Consider the following 17,284-nt stretch of genomic DNA (forward strand, 5'->3'; position numbering starts at 1 on the left):
ATAAACAGTGAAAAAAAAAAATTTTTTTCTTTTCTTTCTTTCTTTTTTTTTTTCTTACAATTTCAGGAAAGTCGTGTTTCATTGCACCTTTGTACGTTGATTAACAAAGGGGTACTATAATTGAAAAGTACGTCGATCATAGAATAGTGTAAATTGTTAATCAATATCAACTTATCATCGGCTCATCATCATCACAGTTACCTATCAAAATTGTAATTATGAGAATGATACGCGTAATAATTGTTCGTACTACATGTAATTGTTTTTTTTTTCCCTGTTGTCTCTCATTTACAAATTGCCTCGCTGTTAATTTATTTATTAATTAATTATTATTTTCATGGTTGTTACATAAGATGTTACTCATAATGATGATGGACCTCCGTATTGATGATGTCCATTATTGTCAGTAATTTTTTCCTTGTTTTGCATCAACTCAATATTTGAATGAATTAGGAAACTGTGTTGAACTCTATTTTTTTTTTAAGGTTTCTTGCATATTATAAGGTTACAACCATCTGCTTATTTTATTTTTACTGGATTAGGTAGAGGGATACTCATCATCATCAAGTAGTCTCTAGCATAAACCGTCGTTAACAAGCAATAATTTCATTCTCTCTCTCATCTCTCTCGGTGTCAAATAAATCATACATTGCATTAATCTCGGATGTACAGTGTCACCTCATAAATCAAATTTCATACTCCACAATAATTGTATCGAGATTGCATTCTCGTTGTAAATCTGCACAAGAAGAATAACGTAAATGAGTGTGGGTTCCATCTTCTCCCCCCACCGCGCCGGGCCTCTTTACTGTTACGTAGTAGCTTCTCCGTCGCCCCCCCCCCCCGCTACCACACATAGAAAGAATGCGGCGGAAACAATAAAAATATAACATATTTCAATTGATTGTATATTCAACCATCAATCCTATTTAGATACTTCTTTATCCGTTTAAGGAAATTAATAAGAATACTTACAGTATCAATATGTGTCAAGATTTTTTCGTTTTTTTTTTTTTTAAAGTTTAGGCTACTTTCTGAAACAAGTAATAAGTCATAAGCTTGTTTTACAACGAAGGAGAATATTAAACTATACACAATGTATTCTATTGTATATGTGCTATATATATATCTATGCTAATTAATCGTATAAACTATTGACATTACCACTACCATGGTTATTATTGGAATTAGTTACTTTCTTATGATATGATCTAGTATGTCTCATAACTTTTCTTTCATCATCAGGATCTCTTCTAATTGGACTATCTAATCTAATACTTGAATTACCCCGGTCCAAAATTTCTTTAACCATTTTATTCATGTGTTTATTATTTGCTGATTTAGTTTGATCATCATAAATGTAATTGGCTGGTAATACAGCATTTGGCATCATTGATCTACCTAATTTAATCACTTCATTAGCCCAAATAGTTATATCACTTTGTGGTTTCTTATAAGGAGTCCAGTTTTTCTTACATCCTTTGATCAATTCTTTCATAACTTGATTGGACCCCCATGAATGATTCCATAAAAATTCATCATCATTGTTTAATCCAATCAAATGGGAGAAAATACCAGTAGATAATGCCCCATCAGAATATCCCCCTTCTAAAAATGATAATACTTTACCATTGGTATGAATTTTAGCTAATTTGACAACATCATTTGTAAAAGTAGCATAAAATGAAGTAGGAACATTGATACCATGTCTTTGCATTTGTGGATTTTCGTATTCTGATGCATCAAATCCCGCAGATATGGCAATTAATGGTTTAAATGGAGGTGGTGGAGTTGGTTGAACTACCGGTTGGTTAAATAAATGTGGCTTTTGCAAAAATTTATTGTATTGAGCCATTTGATCCAAGTATTCTTGATATTCTTGTTCATATTGTTTCTTTGAATTGTTCAAAAATTGATTTGCTCGATTCAAAATTGATACATATCTGGTTTGGTAATGTTTATAGAATTCATCTTCATTTGACCATTCTTGTAAATGAACATTCCAGATGTTTAAATCATGATCCATGATACAAGTGGATGCATTCTTGATATTTTCTTTAGTAGCATATCCGATTTCTGTTGGATAAGATTTGATATCATGAAGTGAAAAATAACCCACTTTAGGAAAAGTTGCAAATCGTTTACCATAATCATCTCGAGGATTTAATTTAGGATCAATGATTTCATCCTCTTCTTGTTGTCCATAATCACCTGTAAAACCTGCTCTTTCCCAACAAATATCTTGTGATCCATCACCATGATGCAAATCTATGTCTAAAATTGCACAATGTGTAACTCCATACTGTTCAAATGCATATTCAATACCAATTTGTACATTATTAAGTAAACAAAATCCACTTGGTAAACATGCATGACTATGATGACCTGGAGGTCTAATGACAACAAATGCTAAATTATGATTCTCCTTCTTCTTTTTCAGAAACAATGAATCAACTGCGGTTTCAATAGTACCGATTACCCCTTCGATTGCATTGATGGTTTTTGGGGTTAAATAAATATCACCAGTATTCCAATCATTAGGAACTTCCATTTCATTTTTATTCAATTTTTCATGAGATTCTAAACATAATTCAAATAATTTCTTTGGCCAATTTTTTCCATGAATTTTACGAACATGAGATGAAAATACAGATCCTCTTTTAGTAGAATTTGAAACTTTATAATAGAATGGAAACATGGTAACAGCTGCAGCTACCCCAATACAACTGGCCAATAATCTTTGAGGACGTTCAAATATAGTTGATAAATATGATTTCGTAACCCATTTTCTACCAAATGCATGTTCTGCTGAATATGGAGATAATAATACTAAAGTTTTGCTTGAATCGTGAAGGAATCTTGGTGATTCATTCTCAATATGAGGATTTGAAGTTAAAAAATCATGAAATGTATGATAATATTTCTCTAATGATTCATCAAGTAATGGAGATGGTTTTAAAATTGCATCGAATTTAGGATCAATTTTTTGTTGATTATAGTATTCTTCCAAACCCGGAGATCCAGTCTTCTTAAATTCGGTGATTTTAGGTAGTAAACTATATCTTCTTTTAGTTTTAAACTTTGGGATTTGTTCCAGAATTTGTTCATTTTCTTCCAATTCTTCAATTCCAACAATACTTGTAGATGTGAAGTTATATGTTGTGTTTGGTAATGTGGTGTGATCTATGGAGATATCATCTTCATATTCCGTAGTAGTTGGACGTATTGTTAATGTTGTTTCAAAAGCTTCAATCAATGAATCTTCACTGTCATTAGAATGATTGGTCAGAGCCATTATGAAGGGTGGTAGTGATGTTGTTGTTGTTGATGATGACGATGATCTGTGAAATTTATTTTATTTTTTTTTTTTTTACTAAACCTGGAACGACTCAGAAAAATCACGAGTTATTTATAAACTATTCTTGGGAGTTTTAATGAGATATATCTGTAGCGCCCCCTTTCGTTTTTCCAATTTAGGATAAGATAATATTGTAATAACTAATCTAGAAAAGGAAAAAGAAACTGTCAAACAAATAGCAATGAAATAAAAAGAAAAAGAAAAGGAAAGCCAAATACCAAACTGTAACTTAAAGTTGTTGATGAAGGATGGTTTTCTTTGTATTTGGGTATAGGTGTTCATTCATTCATTAATTCGTTGCGCTTGTGCGACTGCAATTTTCTCGCACAAAATCAATCATCAAATCAAAACAATAACAATAAATAAATAAAGAGAATGATGCATGAAATTTTCACTGTTTCATCTTGAAACAACCACATCGCTAGACATTGAAGCAGATCATTTCTTATATTGACGATGACGTAGTGTGTGTGTGTGTGTGTGTGTGTTCATATTGTACAAGTTTTATATTTAATATACACTTGGTTTAGCAACAGATTGTAATCTTGGTGTTTCACCAACATTATGTCTTCTCTTTTTCAACACATTTTCTATGAATGCTTCACCTGCTTTATATGAAGATCTTACCAATGGACCACTAGCAACATAAAGGAATCCCATATCTAATGCAGTATCTCTCCAATAGTCGAATTTTTCTGGAGTAACATATTCAACAACTTTCATGTGTCTCTTTGTTGGTCTCATATATTGACCAAATGTAACCACATCACATCCAATTTCACGTAAATCTTTTAAAGTCTTCATAATTTGTTCATCAGTTTCACCAAATCCAAGCATCAATGAAGTTTTGGTAACCAATGAAGGTTTGGTCTTTTTAGCTCTTTCCAAAACAGCCAATGATTGACGATAAGTAGCACGTCTATCACGAATATGTGGTGTCAAATCTTCAACTGTTTCCAAATTATGAGCATATACATCTAATCCTGAATTGGCTAATATTTCAACCATATCCAAATCACCTCTAAAATCACCACCTAAAACTTCAACAAGAATTTGTGGAGCCTTTTGTTTAATTTTTTCAACAGTTTCTGCTAAATGTCTAGCTCCGCCATCAACTAAATCATCTCTATCAACAGTAGTTAATACCACATATCCCAAACCCCATCTTTTGATTGCTTCAGCAGTATTTTCTGGTTCATTTGGATCAGGAGCAGCTGGTTTACGATTAGTTTTAACCGAACAGAATCTACATCCTCTAGTACATGTATCTCCAAGTAACATAATTGTAGCAGTAGCTTCTGATTTCTTACCACCCCAACATTCACTTATGTTTGGACATTTTGCTTCTTCACAAACAGTAGATAATTTTAATTCTCTAACATCTTTCTTCACATTATGAAAAGATTTACCCTTTGGAATAGGAACTTTTAACCATTTTGGTAATTTGGCATTAGGATCTTTTCTAGCTAATTCTAATGGATCTTCCATCATATCTTTAGCTTTACCACTGACAAAATCTTCAAATGATGGCCCTTTATTAAGTTCATCAGTAAATACTGTTCTTTTTCTTCGAGGTTTAACATTTGTTGCAAGTGTACGTTGAATAGGTATTGATGTTCTAAATAATGGTGTTCTTGATATCATTTCTATAATAAAGTATGGGACTTTGATGGGTTCCGGAAGTGTATTTTCCTTTGAATTTTTTTTTTTTTTGTTCTAATTTTTTCCTTTCTTTTTATTTTAGGGCTCTATTTCTCTCTTCCCGAGTTGAAAAGAAGTCAAATTTGACTCCCGACATATACCGAGTTAGAAAAAGCCATCACAAGTAGGAAAGGCATCAAAAACTAAACAAAAAAAAAAGGAGCGAATCATCAGAGTTAAAAAGATCAGCACTGTAACCGTTTATTTTTACGAGGAAAGTAAGAGGAAGAAGACAGTTTAGGTTATCATATATTAAAAAACATCTGGTACCAAAAAAAAAATTGTCTATTCTTTTGTGGTGTGGTGTGGTGTAGTGTAGTGTAGCAGTGCTATCTAAAGTAATCTATGGATTTCAGTATCTTGGAATTTTTCTAAATCACTTAAATTGTTCCACCATTTGAATAAGAAAGATTGACAAATTAATTTGAACCATGGAGTGAAAACCAAATTTTCATCTTCAAACATTTCTTTTAATTCTTTAGCATCAACATATTTAAAATCTTTAACTTCGTTATAATTTGCATTAATAGTTATGTCATTTTTTGCTTTCAATATCAAAATATAGTCAATTTCATGTTCACCCCATTTAGAACTTTCATCTCCACTAGCAGATTTATAATGAATTCTAGTTAAATAAGTGAATTGATCCAATGGAGTATCACTGATTGGAATACCCAATTCATGATCCAATTTTCTTTGTGCAGCTACTTTGGCCCCATAGATAGCATTATCCAAATTATTTACATCCTTGGTTTCACCAGCAACACCCAATTCACTTGGAACACATAATGGATGAGAACAACAAGTATTAGTCCACATGGATGGGAAAGTGATTTTTTCATCAGCTCTTTGTTGTAATAATAATTTCCCATCTTCATTAAATAAAAACACAGAAAATGCACGATGTAATAATCCATCATTGATATTATCCATAATATGACATAATTTTTTAGTACCAGCTCCAACAGGTTTATCATCATAATCTAAAACAATACATAATTCTTCCATTAATCTAATTTGTTCCTCATCATGACCATCAAATAATTCAGATTGGGAACTGTTGTTTGAACTTTCTGAATCAGCTGATCTTGGGATACCTGATATTTTCTTTAATGGAGTAACCTCTGGCCATTTGGATAAGATATCACTAGGTGAAAGGCTTGATACTAGTTTCTCATAAGCTGACATGTTTTATAAGTATGCTTGAAATTGAAAATTTTGCAATGTAAAGAGAAAGAAAATAAGTAAATAAATAAAAAGAAAAAAAAAAAAATTTTTTGGTTATATCTTTGGTTACAATTTTTTTTTTTCTTCTTCTTCTTCTTCTTCTTCTTCTTCTTAATTAATCTTCTCGAGGTACCACACCACGAACAATGCAAGATTAAGTCGACCTGGCTTGGTGTTTTCTGGACCAAACCAAGTTTGGACGGGAGGGAGCCAAAAAAAAAAGGTCCGCGAGCGTGTGTGTGCGCGCGAAGTAAACTCAAGAGAAACAAAAGAAACAAAATTATATTACGCGAGATCAAAAATAATAAAACATTAGGAGGTCGTGTGGATGGTGCCAGAATTGTATTTTTTTTTATTTTTCTGCTGTTGTTGTCATTTTCTCACTCACTCACTCACACACACACACACAGTGAAGTATCGACCTACGTGGAAGTAGGAAGAAAATTTTTCAAAATTTATTTACAACAGATCAAATAAAATCAGAGAGAGTTGAAAAAGGTTTACAACCAAAAGGGACAACTCACATTATACTAATTACCCTATTCCACATTAACCACCACACACACGGTTTTTTTATTGGATATTTCTTTTTCTTTTTTTGTTACTGATACTGATAGACACCATGGCTCCAACTGCTACTACTTCCGGATCTTCTGCTTCTGCTTCAACTAATTCTAACAGAAAATTCATCAAACGTCCAGATGACAAAGCTATTAGACAAGAAATTGACAAGTTGAAAGATGAAATTAAAAAATTAGATCTTTCCAACAATGAAATCAATGCTCAAATTGCTAAGGCTCAAATTGATGAAAAAGTTATTCAAAAGAGAAACAAGTTGCAAGCTGAATTGAAAACCTTGATTGCTAAACAATCTCAAGGTAAAAATGAACGTCAAACCATTAATGACCAAATTAAAACTATTGATTCTTCTATGAAAAAGAAGATTGCTGAAATCCAACAACAAACTTCAAAGAACAACTTTAAGAATGCTGCTGAAATCGATGCTAGAATTAACCACTTGGATAGTATGATTGATGCTGGTAACTTGAAATTGGCTGATGAAAGAAGATACGTTAAGGAAATGTCTTCTTTGCGTAAATTACGTAAAGATTTTGGTTCAATTGAAAAGACTCAAGCTTTGATTGATCAAGACAAGGAAAAGATTGCTGAATTGAAGAAGAAATTGTCTGCTACTCACAATAAGGAAGTTCAAGCTAAATTTGAAGAAATTCAAAAAGAATTGGACACCATCAACGATTCCAACAAATCCATCATTGCTAAAAGAAATGAATTGTACGATAAAAGAACTGCCATCAAGAAGGAAAAGGATGCCAAATATGATGAAATTAGAAAGATCAGAAGTGAATTTGATGAAAAATTTGCTGCTTTCAAGAAACAATTGGCTGAAGAAAAGAAGAGACGTGATGAAGAATACAAGCAAAAATTGGAAGAAGAAAAAGAACAAAAGAAGAGGGAAAGAGCTGAAAGAGAATTGGCTGAAGCTTCTATTCCAGCTTTTACTGAAGAAATCAATTCTATCCACAATTTGTTGAACTACTTTGACCCATCTTATGTCAAACCAACCAAGAAGACTGAAACTTCTACTTTGCCAACCAACACCAACTTGAGAAAGATTGATTTCCCAGAAGATGTTGTTATTATTAAGAAGGAACAAGAAAGTTTCTTTGCTGGTACTAGAGGTAAGAAATCCAAGGCCAAGAAACAATCCAAACCAAAGAACTTTACTGTTGCTCCAGATATTGTTATTGCTTTGAGTGACTTGGCCATTCCATTCCCAACCAAGGAAGAAGAAGTTGAAGGTACCATCAAGACTTTGAAAGAAACCTTGACCGCTCTTGAAGAAAAACAAGAAGAACAAACCAAAGCCAACATTGAAAAAGCTAAAGAAAGAATTGCTAAATTGAATGAAGCTGCTGATGAACAAGAAGAGGAAGAGGAAGAGGAAGAACAACAAGAAGAAGAACAAGATGCTGAATAGATGATTTAGAGATTTTATACGCTCTTACATTCGTTAATTTTTCACACCCGTTTCCATTTCATTTCCCAAAAAAAAAAAAGCAAAAAAATATAAAAGAACTTACATAGTCAATCGATAGATAAAAATTCATAAAAACAGAAACTGTATAAATACAAAAAAAAATATACATGTAAAGAAGACTTATTGTACAGAATACAAAATCCTCATCAAAGAAAAATGAAAAGCGAAAAAAAAAAAATGCAAAAAAAAAAAAAAAAAAATTTGTATGAAGCTCATCATCATTCACTATTAGTCAATATCAAATAATGTCAATCAAACGTAAGGCAGAAGAAGAAACGAGTATTTCAATTTGTATACCATCGAGTGTTATATCATCCAAGAATGCTTATAATTTAGAACAAATAACTAATATTATCTATCAAATTGCCAAAGCAGCTACGATTTATAAAATCTCCGAAATTATTGTATTTAAAGCACCAAAAGAAGAAGAAGAGGAAGAAGACGATAATAAATCTAAAGAAAAGAGTAAAAAAATTGTTTTTGAAGAAGATGATGATACTAATAATAAATCATCTATGAATAACAATACTCAAAAAGAACAGGAAGAAGATAATTCTACATTACTTGCTGCTAGCTTGTTGCAATTTTTCATTACTCCACCATATTTAGTTAAATCAATGTTTTCACCACATTTAAATAAGAAATTTTCCAATATTTTACCTAAATTTAAATATGCATTTAAATTACCTAAAATAACTACTATTGATATGGATAAGAATTATAAAGAAGGTATGATTATTCCACGTGAAACACCACTTATTAAAAAGAAAAATAAAAAAGTTAAAGCTGATCATAAAATCACTGTTAGTAAATATGTTAATATTGGAGAATCAGAAGCTATTAAATTAGATATAAAACGTGAAATTCCAATTTATTCAAGAGTAACAGTTGATTTAAAAAATAAAACAATTGTATCTGCTAAAAAAGCGTATGGAAATTCAGGTCATAAAAATGCTTTTGGTTATCATGTAAGAATGATAGATGATGGTGATTTTAATAAAGTTTTCATTCAATCTTCAATTCCTGATGGTTATTCAAATACTATTTATGTCAATTGTAACGATTATTTTGGTAATAATAAAATTGACCTACCGGAAATTAATGAAATTAAAGGCAATATCTTAGTTGTTTTGGGTAATTTGAAAGATTATCAACCAGATGTTCATCAATTATTCGATAATAAATTAACTATTCCTTCAGGTTGTAAAGTTGAAGATGCAGTTATGATCGCATTAACTAAACTCGCGTGATGTATGGTCACGTGATTGATATAAGAACAACCAAATATCACATAAGAAAACAATTTTCATAGACTAACTGATAGGTGTAGAATGATTATATAGATTAGAATAATGCATAGAAGAGGTTGTAGTATGCTTATAAATTTTTTCTCTTTAAAACAGTATATCAGTTCTTAATGCATGAAGGGGGTGGCCTTACGTTTTTGATCTTATTCAACATATGCAATAGTATGGCAATGGTGTCAGAGGACATGTCATGGTGAAGAGAAGTTTTTAACTATAATTAGAGATAGTTCTTTGATATAATAAAAGCAAAATTAATCAATATTATAGAAATGGTTGTTAGGAATAATAATGGAGTAATTTTTCGTGAGATTTTCTTTCAAAATTGTCTTGAAATTCTGATATCCATTAAAATTGTCAACAACACAGAGGCAATATTTGAAAGAGAATACGATCTGATATAAAAACTTTTTCACAATTCATCCATAGAATATTCCTACCCCCTTATTCAGAGTTGAAATTGTTCTTTCTTTAAGGAACTGACGGGAGAGGGTTTTTGTTTTTAAAGTTGACCCCAAAGTTAACACAGACAAGATTCTAGATCTCTAAGCCAAACTGGAACAACACTAAGAGACTTTCCCAAAAAAAAAAATCACCAGTTTAACCGGGGGAAGAATGAATTTTTTTTTTTAGCAGGATCAACTGAAGAATGTTCTGTCTATTTTTAGTATACATGTTCGTGTATCCTGTTACAAAACTGACGAATTGGGTAATGAATAAACACCAATTGGTAGTGCACAGTATTAAAAGAGAAATAAATTTCCAGTTTTGTTACTCTTCCCTTTGTTTGTATTATCCCTCCTTAATAATTTTTTTTTTCTTTTCCTTTTCTTGCGAGATCTCTCTCTCTCTCTCTCTCACTCTCACACACACTCTCTTTCGTTCACTGGTGCTTCTTCTTTTTTTTTTTTTTCACCACATTCTTTCATACTACTATATATTTTTTTTTGTTTGAATTTCTACAACCAATCTACTTTACTACTTTATTCTTATACTCTCGTTATCATTTTTGGTCATTATAAAGAAGTAATTAGAATAAGATAACAAAATGCAATTCAAATACTTAGCAGGTTTATTACCATTATTTGTCACCGCCGTCCAAGGTATGGGTGACTTGGGTTTCAATTTGGGTGTCCAAAACAACGACGGTTCTTGTAAAACTGCCGAAGATTACAAATCCGATTTAGATGTCATCAAAAACTACGCCAAAGTCATCAAGATCTTCTCTGTTTCCAACTGTGATACCCTTAAAATCTTGGGTCCTGTTGCTGAAGAAGAAGGTTTCCAAATTCAATTGGGTGTTTGGCCAGATGATCCAAACCAATTCAATGCTGAAAAGGAAGCTTTATCTAACTACTTGCCAAACATCTCCAAATCTACTGTCAAGATCTTTTTGGTTGGTTCTGAAGCTTTATACAGAAAAGACATGACTGCTGATGCTTTAGCCGACGCTATCAATGAAGTTAGAGATTTGATCAATGACACTAAAGATAAAAACGGTGACTCTTATAAAGGTGTTCCAACTGGTTTTGTTGAAAGTTGGAACGTCATTGCTGATGGTACCGCCAATGCTGTCATTTCTGCTTCTGATGTTGTTTATGCCAACTTTTTCGCTTACTGGCAAGGATCTGATATTTCCAATGCTTCTTATGTTTTCTTTGATGATGCTATGCAAGCTTTACAAACCATCCAAACTGCCAAAGGTCAAACTGATATTGAATTCTGGGTTGGTGAAAGTGGATGGCCAACTGAAGGTCAAAACTTTGGTGCTGCTGAGCCATCTGTTGATAATGCTGCTGAATATTACCAAAAAGCTATTTGTGCTTTAAGAGCTTGGGGTATCCCAGTCTCTGTTTTCGAAGCCTTTGATGAAACTTGGAAACCAACCACTTCTGACACTCAAGGTGTTGAAAACAGTTGGGGTGTTTGGGATTCTTCTAGAAAATTGAAATACCCAATCTCCTGTGACTTCTCCTAGATGTGTATGAAGTTCATTTCTTATATTTTAGAAAAAGGGGTATTAACTTTTTGCTAGTTGATTTTTATTTTTATTTTCATTCAATTTTAAGTAGATTTTTTTTTTATTTTCATGATTATCGTTTTAGAATATCCTATTTGCAAAAAAAAAGAAACAAGTAGAAAAAAGCATTTACATATACATTTTCGTCGTTGGTTACAAAATCATGTAAGATTGCAAACCGTTACATAAATCAATAACGATGAGCTTTGTTACAAATCGGATTGTAAAAAAAGAACCTGCATGATTGGAAGGGAGTTCTCAAACCTGTCTTTTGCACCTCATTTTAGAAACCGATCTATTTTTGATATCAAAGAGTACTTTACTGCCCGTAGAAAGCACTCAAATGTGGGGACACATTCCGATCAAGTGCAAACCCCCTTCATTTCCTTGGACTTGCTTTAATTTCTTCCAATTTCTGGAAGGAGGAGGAGAGAGAATAAGAAAGTCCGATATGTCTACAAATCGTACCACTTTAATCTAAATATATTTAAGGAAACCCCACCAATCATTAAATTGATATTTAACATTATATCTATTTCCATGATTTTATAACCGATCAATGGATTTTTCAAATTAAACGTTCACACTTAATCACTTTAATAAACCCCACTAAAAAAATATAAAAGAAAAGAGCAAATTAAAGAACAGAAAAAAAAATGTTGGTTTTTGTTTTATTATTTTCAGTATTATTATATCTGAGATGTATTTCCGCGATTCAAGGAACATGGCAAAGTCAAAGCGGAAAAGTAATTACTGGGGAAACATTTTTTGATCCTAAACGGGAATTACTTTTTGAACCCAAATTACCAGGGATTAGTTATTCATTTGATAATAAAGGACATTTTGAACTGGCTCAATATATAATTTTACCTAATAATAAAGATCATAATTGTCCTCAAGCTATACTTAGATGGCAACATGGAAAATACCATTTTCATAAAGGTAAATTAATTCTTAAACCAATTGAAAATGATGGTCGACAATTAATTAGTGATCCTTGTTCAGATAATGGGAAATCGGAATATAAACGATATTTTGAAGGAGAAACATTAGAAGTTGATATTAGTTATGATGAGATTTTTCAAAATTATAAATTGATTCTTGTTGATTATTTAACGGGGAAAAAGAAACAGCCGATGTGGCTAACTCTGAATAATGCTACAATGTTGCCTACCGGAACTATAACTTCAAAAAAGAAAAAGTATATCAAGAAGGAATAAATGAAATGAAAAATGAAAAATAAAACTGATGATATTTGACTTGATTAATAATAGGTGCAGATATCCGCCATTTTCTCGGAAATCGAGCCTTTTTTCCACCCGGAAAAGCAAAGCGGAGGAGGGGGGCTCCTACTTGTTGATTAATCAAAAAACGAGATTAAGGTTTTAACAAAGACTAAGTACAATAAAGTGTGGGGATAAGACCACAAACGATTGAGAATAATATAATTATTTCATACAACTCCGCAATTCAAACAAGATGAATATAAATAGAGATGGAGTTTCCTTATCAATGAAGTAAATTTATTTTTGTCAGCTTTTATATAGTTCTATAACAGATATATCTCAATATCAATCAAATAAAACAACAATTATAACAACAACTACTACTATAACAACAACAACTATTTTAATACAATGTCTCAAGAATTTACTGATGCTGTTAAAGCTTCCATGGGTCCAAAAGCTACACCAAAGGCTAAAAGAATGATTTCTTCATTGATTCAACATATCCATGATTTTGCCAGAGAAAACCAATTAACCACTGAAGAATGGTTATGGGGAGTTAATTTCATCAATAGAATTGGACAAATGTCAGATGATAAAAGAAATGAAGGTATTTTAGTATGTGATATTTTAGGATTAGAAAGTTTAGTTGATGCTTTAACTAATGAATCAGAAAATTCAACTCATACTTCATCAGCTATTTTAGGTCCATTTTATTTACCAAATTCACCAGTTTATCCAAATGGCGGGTCCATTGTCCAAAAAGCACTTCCAACTGATGTAAGATGTTTAACTTCTGGTAAAGTTACTAGTGTTGATGGTAAACCTTTAGCTGGTGCTAAAATTGAAGTTTGGCAATGTAATAGTGCTGGTTTTTATAGTCAACAAAAGGAACATGATGGTCCAGATTTCAATTTAAGAGGTACTTTCTATACTGATGATGATGGTAATTATTCATTTGAATGTTTAAAACCAACTTCTTATCCTATTCCATATGATGGACCAGCAGGTGATTTATTATTATTGATGGATAGACATCCACATAGACCAAGTCACATCCATTGGAGAGTATCTCATCCAGAATACCATACTTTGGTTACTCAAATTTATGATTCTGAATGTCCATATACCAAGAATGATTCAGTTCATGCTGTCAAAGATGATATTATTGTTGAATTTAAAGAAAGAGATGGTGGTTGGTATTTGGACTATGATATTTCCTTAGCTACCGAGGAGTCCATTAAAAGGGCCAGAGAAAACAAGAAATAAGATCTGTATGAATCAGGAGGTTTATCGCACTAATTTTGGCGCACTACTGTATTTTTTTTCGTTTTTGGTTTTGGGGTATCAATTGACACAGCCATGTTTTGGAGGAGATGAGGAGATGATGAAAAGAGAAGAGAAGAGAAGAGAAGATAAATAATTCTATATTGTGAAGTTAATGAATGCTATTGTTCATCTTTTACGCATTGATGTAGAGTTGCTTAACACGCACTTCTTGGCCACAATGATAGAGCCGAGGTATTCACCTTCATTTTTTTTTGTTTATTTTAACTAAGGTTATGAACATCGCCAAAAAACAAAACATATAGACAGAGGATTAATGTTGAGTTGATTAAAAATATTCTTCTCTTTATTCAATTATTGCTCTGCGGATTTAAGGCCCGAAGTCGGAAATTTGCCACAATAACAGAAGATACACCAAACGAATAAACATGCACGTTTGGTTTGTGGCAAATGTGAGAAGGGAAGCTTAACTGAAACATAGATCAGCAACTTGGTTAGACACATTTCCGAGACACACAACAAAAACAATACAAGAGAATAGAAAATTGTGTATTTACGATGTATTCTTTCAGTGTAGTGTATAATTTGCCTATCATTGCTATTATTCATAAACTACGAGATGAGTGATTAGGAATTATAGATTATGTCAATTTTTGCCGTGTAGATTATTTGAAATTGAGTTGAAAAGTGGAGGAATCAGCGGAATTGTTGCTCATTTATTGGTCAATTGTTGGCGAATACTGACAGGTATAGGATAATATTTTTTATTCTTTTTTTTTTTTTTAAAATCATGGCTTTATTATAATTGCATGTATCTGCATGTATAATGTATGATGATATCTTGCTGTTCTTAGTAATAAAATTTTTTTTCATTCATTCTTTCTTTCGGTCGTTGGGAAAACTAGTTGTTGTGTAATTTGTGAGAATGAGTGTGCGGATGTGTGATCGGAATTTATTATAACTATTAAGGCTTTTTCCTTCCTTCTATTTTTTTTTTTTTTCGATTGTCTTTGTTATTGTTGATTCTTTTTATTTTTTGATTTGAATTTCAATTTTTTTATTCTTTAATTTTTTTTTTTTATTTTTCTTATTCATTAGCTTAAAAGGGAATTCTATCAACTATGGAGAGAAGGACAAAGGTATCGAGAGCCTGTGATTATTGTAAAAAAAGAAAGTACAAATGTTCAGGTGTACCGCCTTGCAATTTATGTTTGAAAAAACAAATCGATTGTATATTCAGTATAGTTGATCGACGCACTACAAAGGGCTCCAAGATTCAAAAACCAACGGAATACATCCCAAAGAATTTACAACCGTTACTTTCTTTCCCTGTCGATGATCAAACTCAATCGGTCGATACCGCTACAACTAATGGCGGAAGCTTGCAACCGCAACTGCAACAAGTACTAGCAGCAGCAGCAGCACCCCCTCCTCCTCCTCAACAACAACAACAACCCAATGGTCCTCATCATGGTAAGAATTTACGTTTACTTTATGATAAGGATGGTAGATTACGCTATGTTGGAGAAAGTAGTCCACTTTCTTTATTATTTGAATCAAGAAAGATCTTTTTATCAGTACGCGGGGAATCTGAGTTTACTAATGACCCAGACACCGTCAATATAATTGATTCTGGGGCTCATGTTAAAAACAGCAAAATATTACAACTTCCCAAAAAAGAAGATGCCATGACTTTAATTGATATATTTGATTCCAATATCAATCAAACATGGTACATTTATAATCGTTTATGGTTACTGGGAAAATTAAATGAAGCTTATGATGATCCTTTAAAGGTTTCCTCGGAGAGAATGGCAGCTTTCCATTTGATTTTTGCTCTTGGATTATTTTTTGCCGAAAAATTAAATCTCCCCATTGCTCAACTGATTGGGGTTAAATCTGTTGAATTCTTTGAAAGTGGATTTGAATCAATAAAGAATATCCTCGACGATGGTCGAGTATGGATGACAGAGACTAGTTTATTAATGTATTTTTATTATCAATCTACTTCAAGAAGATCTCTGAGTTGGATGATTCTAGGTAATGCCATTAGAAATGCTCAAGCTTTGGGGTTACATCGAAAAACTGTTAATGAGTCATTTCACGGTCTGGATTATGTTACTCATAGAAGGAAACTTTGGAAGACTTTATATACATGTGATCGAATTTCTTCTGTATTGTTGGGAAGACCCTTAAGTATTAATGATTATGATTGGGATGACACTCCTGAAGGTTCGACTTGTCAAGATGAGAATACGAAAATTGCAAAGATTTTGGGCAACATTGTTCAGAATTTTTATCAAAATGGTACAGTTAATATTCTTCGTGCGGAGAAAATTGCTATTGAGTTGAAAAAATGGAGTATAAACTTACCAAGTGAGATCCAAATTGATAAGATTTTAGATAATTATTCAATTTTGTTGGTACATATCTTACAACTTTATGGGATTATGTTATTGGGAAGACCCTTTTTCATGTATTTATTATTCAAGAGAAATCAAGATATCAAACAAGAAAAAGTGTTGAAGAATTTTTGTGGGGCAACCACAAAAGCTGCCGTGTTGACTATTCAAGTTATTCATATTTATACACAACACAATCAAAAGAGAGTAGAACTGTACGTTACTGCTAATTGTTGTTTAAAAGCCGCATTGATTATTGGATTAACAATTCTTTATCGTCAAACCAATCCTGATTACGAACAAGATGAATTTTCAAGTGATGCACTTTTGCAACAACTTTATATTGCGAGGTCAATATTGTATTTTTACAGTTCAACAAGTCCAATTGCTGATAGATTTCATTCAATAGTCAGCAGATTAGTTCATGCAGTAAAACCCGAAGAGCTTTCTTTACCTATTCCAACACCTTTCCAACAAGGAGATACTTCAAGAACTGATTCAACCCCTCCAGAATATGTTCCATTTGAGAATATTATCAATTTCCAACAATTCTTTGTTCCTTCAACCACAAACGCGGAAGGTCTTGAAGAATTCATGTATTATAGTGATATGAATGATTTATTATTTAATGGCGATTCATCAACTTCTGGGAAGACTTGATCACCTCAACCCTTACCAAAAAAAAAAATGGATTTAAACA

The 17,284-nt window shown here is 32.1% G+C and overlaps 9 protein-coding genes across 9 annotated transcripts; 6 read left to right on the forward strand and 3 right to left on the reverse strand. All coding sequences in view use genetic code 12, as the record gives it.

The window, feature by feature from the left end:
- Nucleotides 1-1,138: 1,138 nt before the first annotated feature.
- HOS3 (histone deacetylase) lies at nucleotides 1,139-3,295 on the reverse strand (the record flags this gene model as incomplete). Its single annotated transcript, XM_002545337.1, has 1 exon — nucleotides 1,139-3,295. One exon carries the CDS (start codon nucleotides 3,293-3,295, stop codon nucleotides 1,139-1,141), a length of 2,157 nt encoding a protein of 718 aa, XP_002545383.1.
- Nucleotides 3,296-3,868: 573 nt separating this feature from the next.
- On the reverse strand, nucleotides 3,869-5,002 carry LAB5 (putative lipoate synthase; the record flags this gene model as incomplete). Its single annotated transcript, XM_002545338.1, has 1 exon — nucleotides 3,869-5,002. One exon carries the CDS (start codon nucleotides 5,000-5,002, stop codon nucleotides 3,869-3,871), a length of 1,134 nt encoding a protein of 377 aa, XP_002545384.1.
- A 390-nt stretch (nucleotides 5,003-5,392) lies between these two features.
- IDI1 (isopentenyl-diphosphate delta-isomerase) lies at nucleotides 5,393-6,247 on the reverse strand (the record flags this gene model as incomplete). Its single annotated transcript, XM_002545339.1, has 1 exon — nucleotides 5,393-6,247. The coding sequence occupies one exon, from the start codon at nucleotides 6,245-6,247 to the stop codon at nucleotides 5,393-5,395; it is 855 nt and encodes a 284-aa protein (XP_002545385.1).
- A 661-nt stretch (nucleotides 6,248-6,908) lies between these two features.
- BFR1 (Bfr1p) lies at nucleotides 6,909-8,285 on the forward strand (the record flags this gene model as incomplete). Its single annotated transcript, XM_002545340.1, has 1 exon — nucleotides 6,909-8,285. One exon carries the CDS (start codon nucleotides 6,909-6,911, stop codon nucleotides 8,283-8,285), a length of 1,377 nt encoding a protein of 458 aa, XP_002545386.1.
- Nucleotides 8,286-8,590: 305 nt separating this feature from the next.
- On the forward strand, nucleotides 8,591-9,595 carry CTRG_00168 (putative methyltransferase; the record flags this gene model as incomplete). Its single annotated transcript, XM_002545341.1, has 1 exon — nucleotides 8,591-9,595. The coding sequence occupies one exon, from the start codon at nucleotides 8,591-8,593 to the stop codon at nucleotides 9,593-9,595; it is 1,005 nt and encodes a 334-aa protein (XP_002545387.1).
- Nucleotides 9,596-10,697: 1,102 nt separating this feature from the next.
- On the forward strand, nucleotides 10,698-11,627 carry BGL2 (glucan 1,3-beta-glucosidase; the record flags this gene model as incomplete). The annotated part of the gene is made up of 1 exon (XM_002545342.1): nucleotides 10,698-11,627. The coding sequence occupies one exon, from the start codon at nucleotides 10,698-10,700 to the stop codon at nucleotides 11,625-11,627; it is 930 nt and encodes a 309-aa protein (XP_002545388.1).
- Nucleotides 11,628-12,325: 698 nt separating this feature from the next.
- On the forward strand, nucleotides 12,326-12,889 carry CTRG_00170 (uncharacterized protein; the record flags this gene model as incomplete). The annotated part of the gene is made up of 1 exon (XM_002545343.1): nucleotides 12,326-12,889. The coding sequence occupies one exon, from the start codon at nucleotides 12,326-12,328 to the stop codon at nucleotides 12,887-12,889; it is 564 nt and encodes a 187-aa protein (XP_002545389.1).
- A 417-nt stretch (nucleotides 12,890-13,306) lies between these two features.
- Nucleotides 13,307-14,164, forward strand: CTRG_00171 (uncharacterized protein; the record flags this gene model as incomplete). The annotated part of the gene is made up of 1 exon (XM_002545344.1): nucleotides 13,307-14,164. The coding sequence occupies one exon, from the start codon at nucleotides 13,307-13,309 to the stop codon at nucleotides 14,162-14,164; it is 858 nt and encodes a 285-aa protein (XP_002545390.1).
- A 1,139-nt stretch (nucleotides 14,165-15,303) lies between these two features.
- On the forward strand, nucleotides 15,304-17,244 carry ZCF25 (Zcf25p; the record flags this gene model as incomplete). Its single annotated transcript, XM_002545345.1, has 1 exon — nucleotides 15,304-17,244. One exon carries the CDS (start codon nucleotides 15,304-15,306, stop codon nucleotides 17,242-17,244), a length of 1,941 nt encoding a protein of 646 aa, XP_002545391.1.
- Nucleotides 17,245-17,284: the final 40 nt, after the last annotated feature.

Source organism: Candida tropicalis (assembly GCF_000006335.3).
Source record: "Candida tropicalis MYA-3404 genomic scaffold supercont3.1, whole genome shotgun sequence".
Lineage (NCBI taxonomy): Eukaryota > Fungi > Ascomycota > Pichiomycetes > Serinales > Debaryomycetaceae > Candida > Candida tropicalis.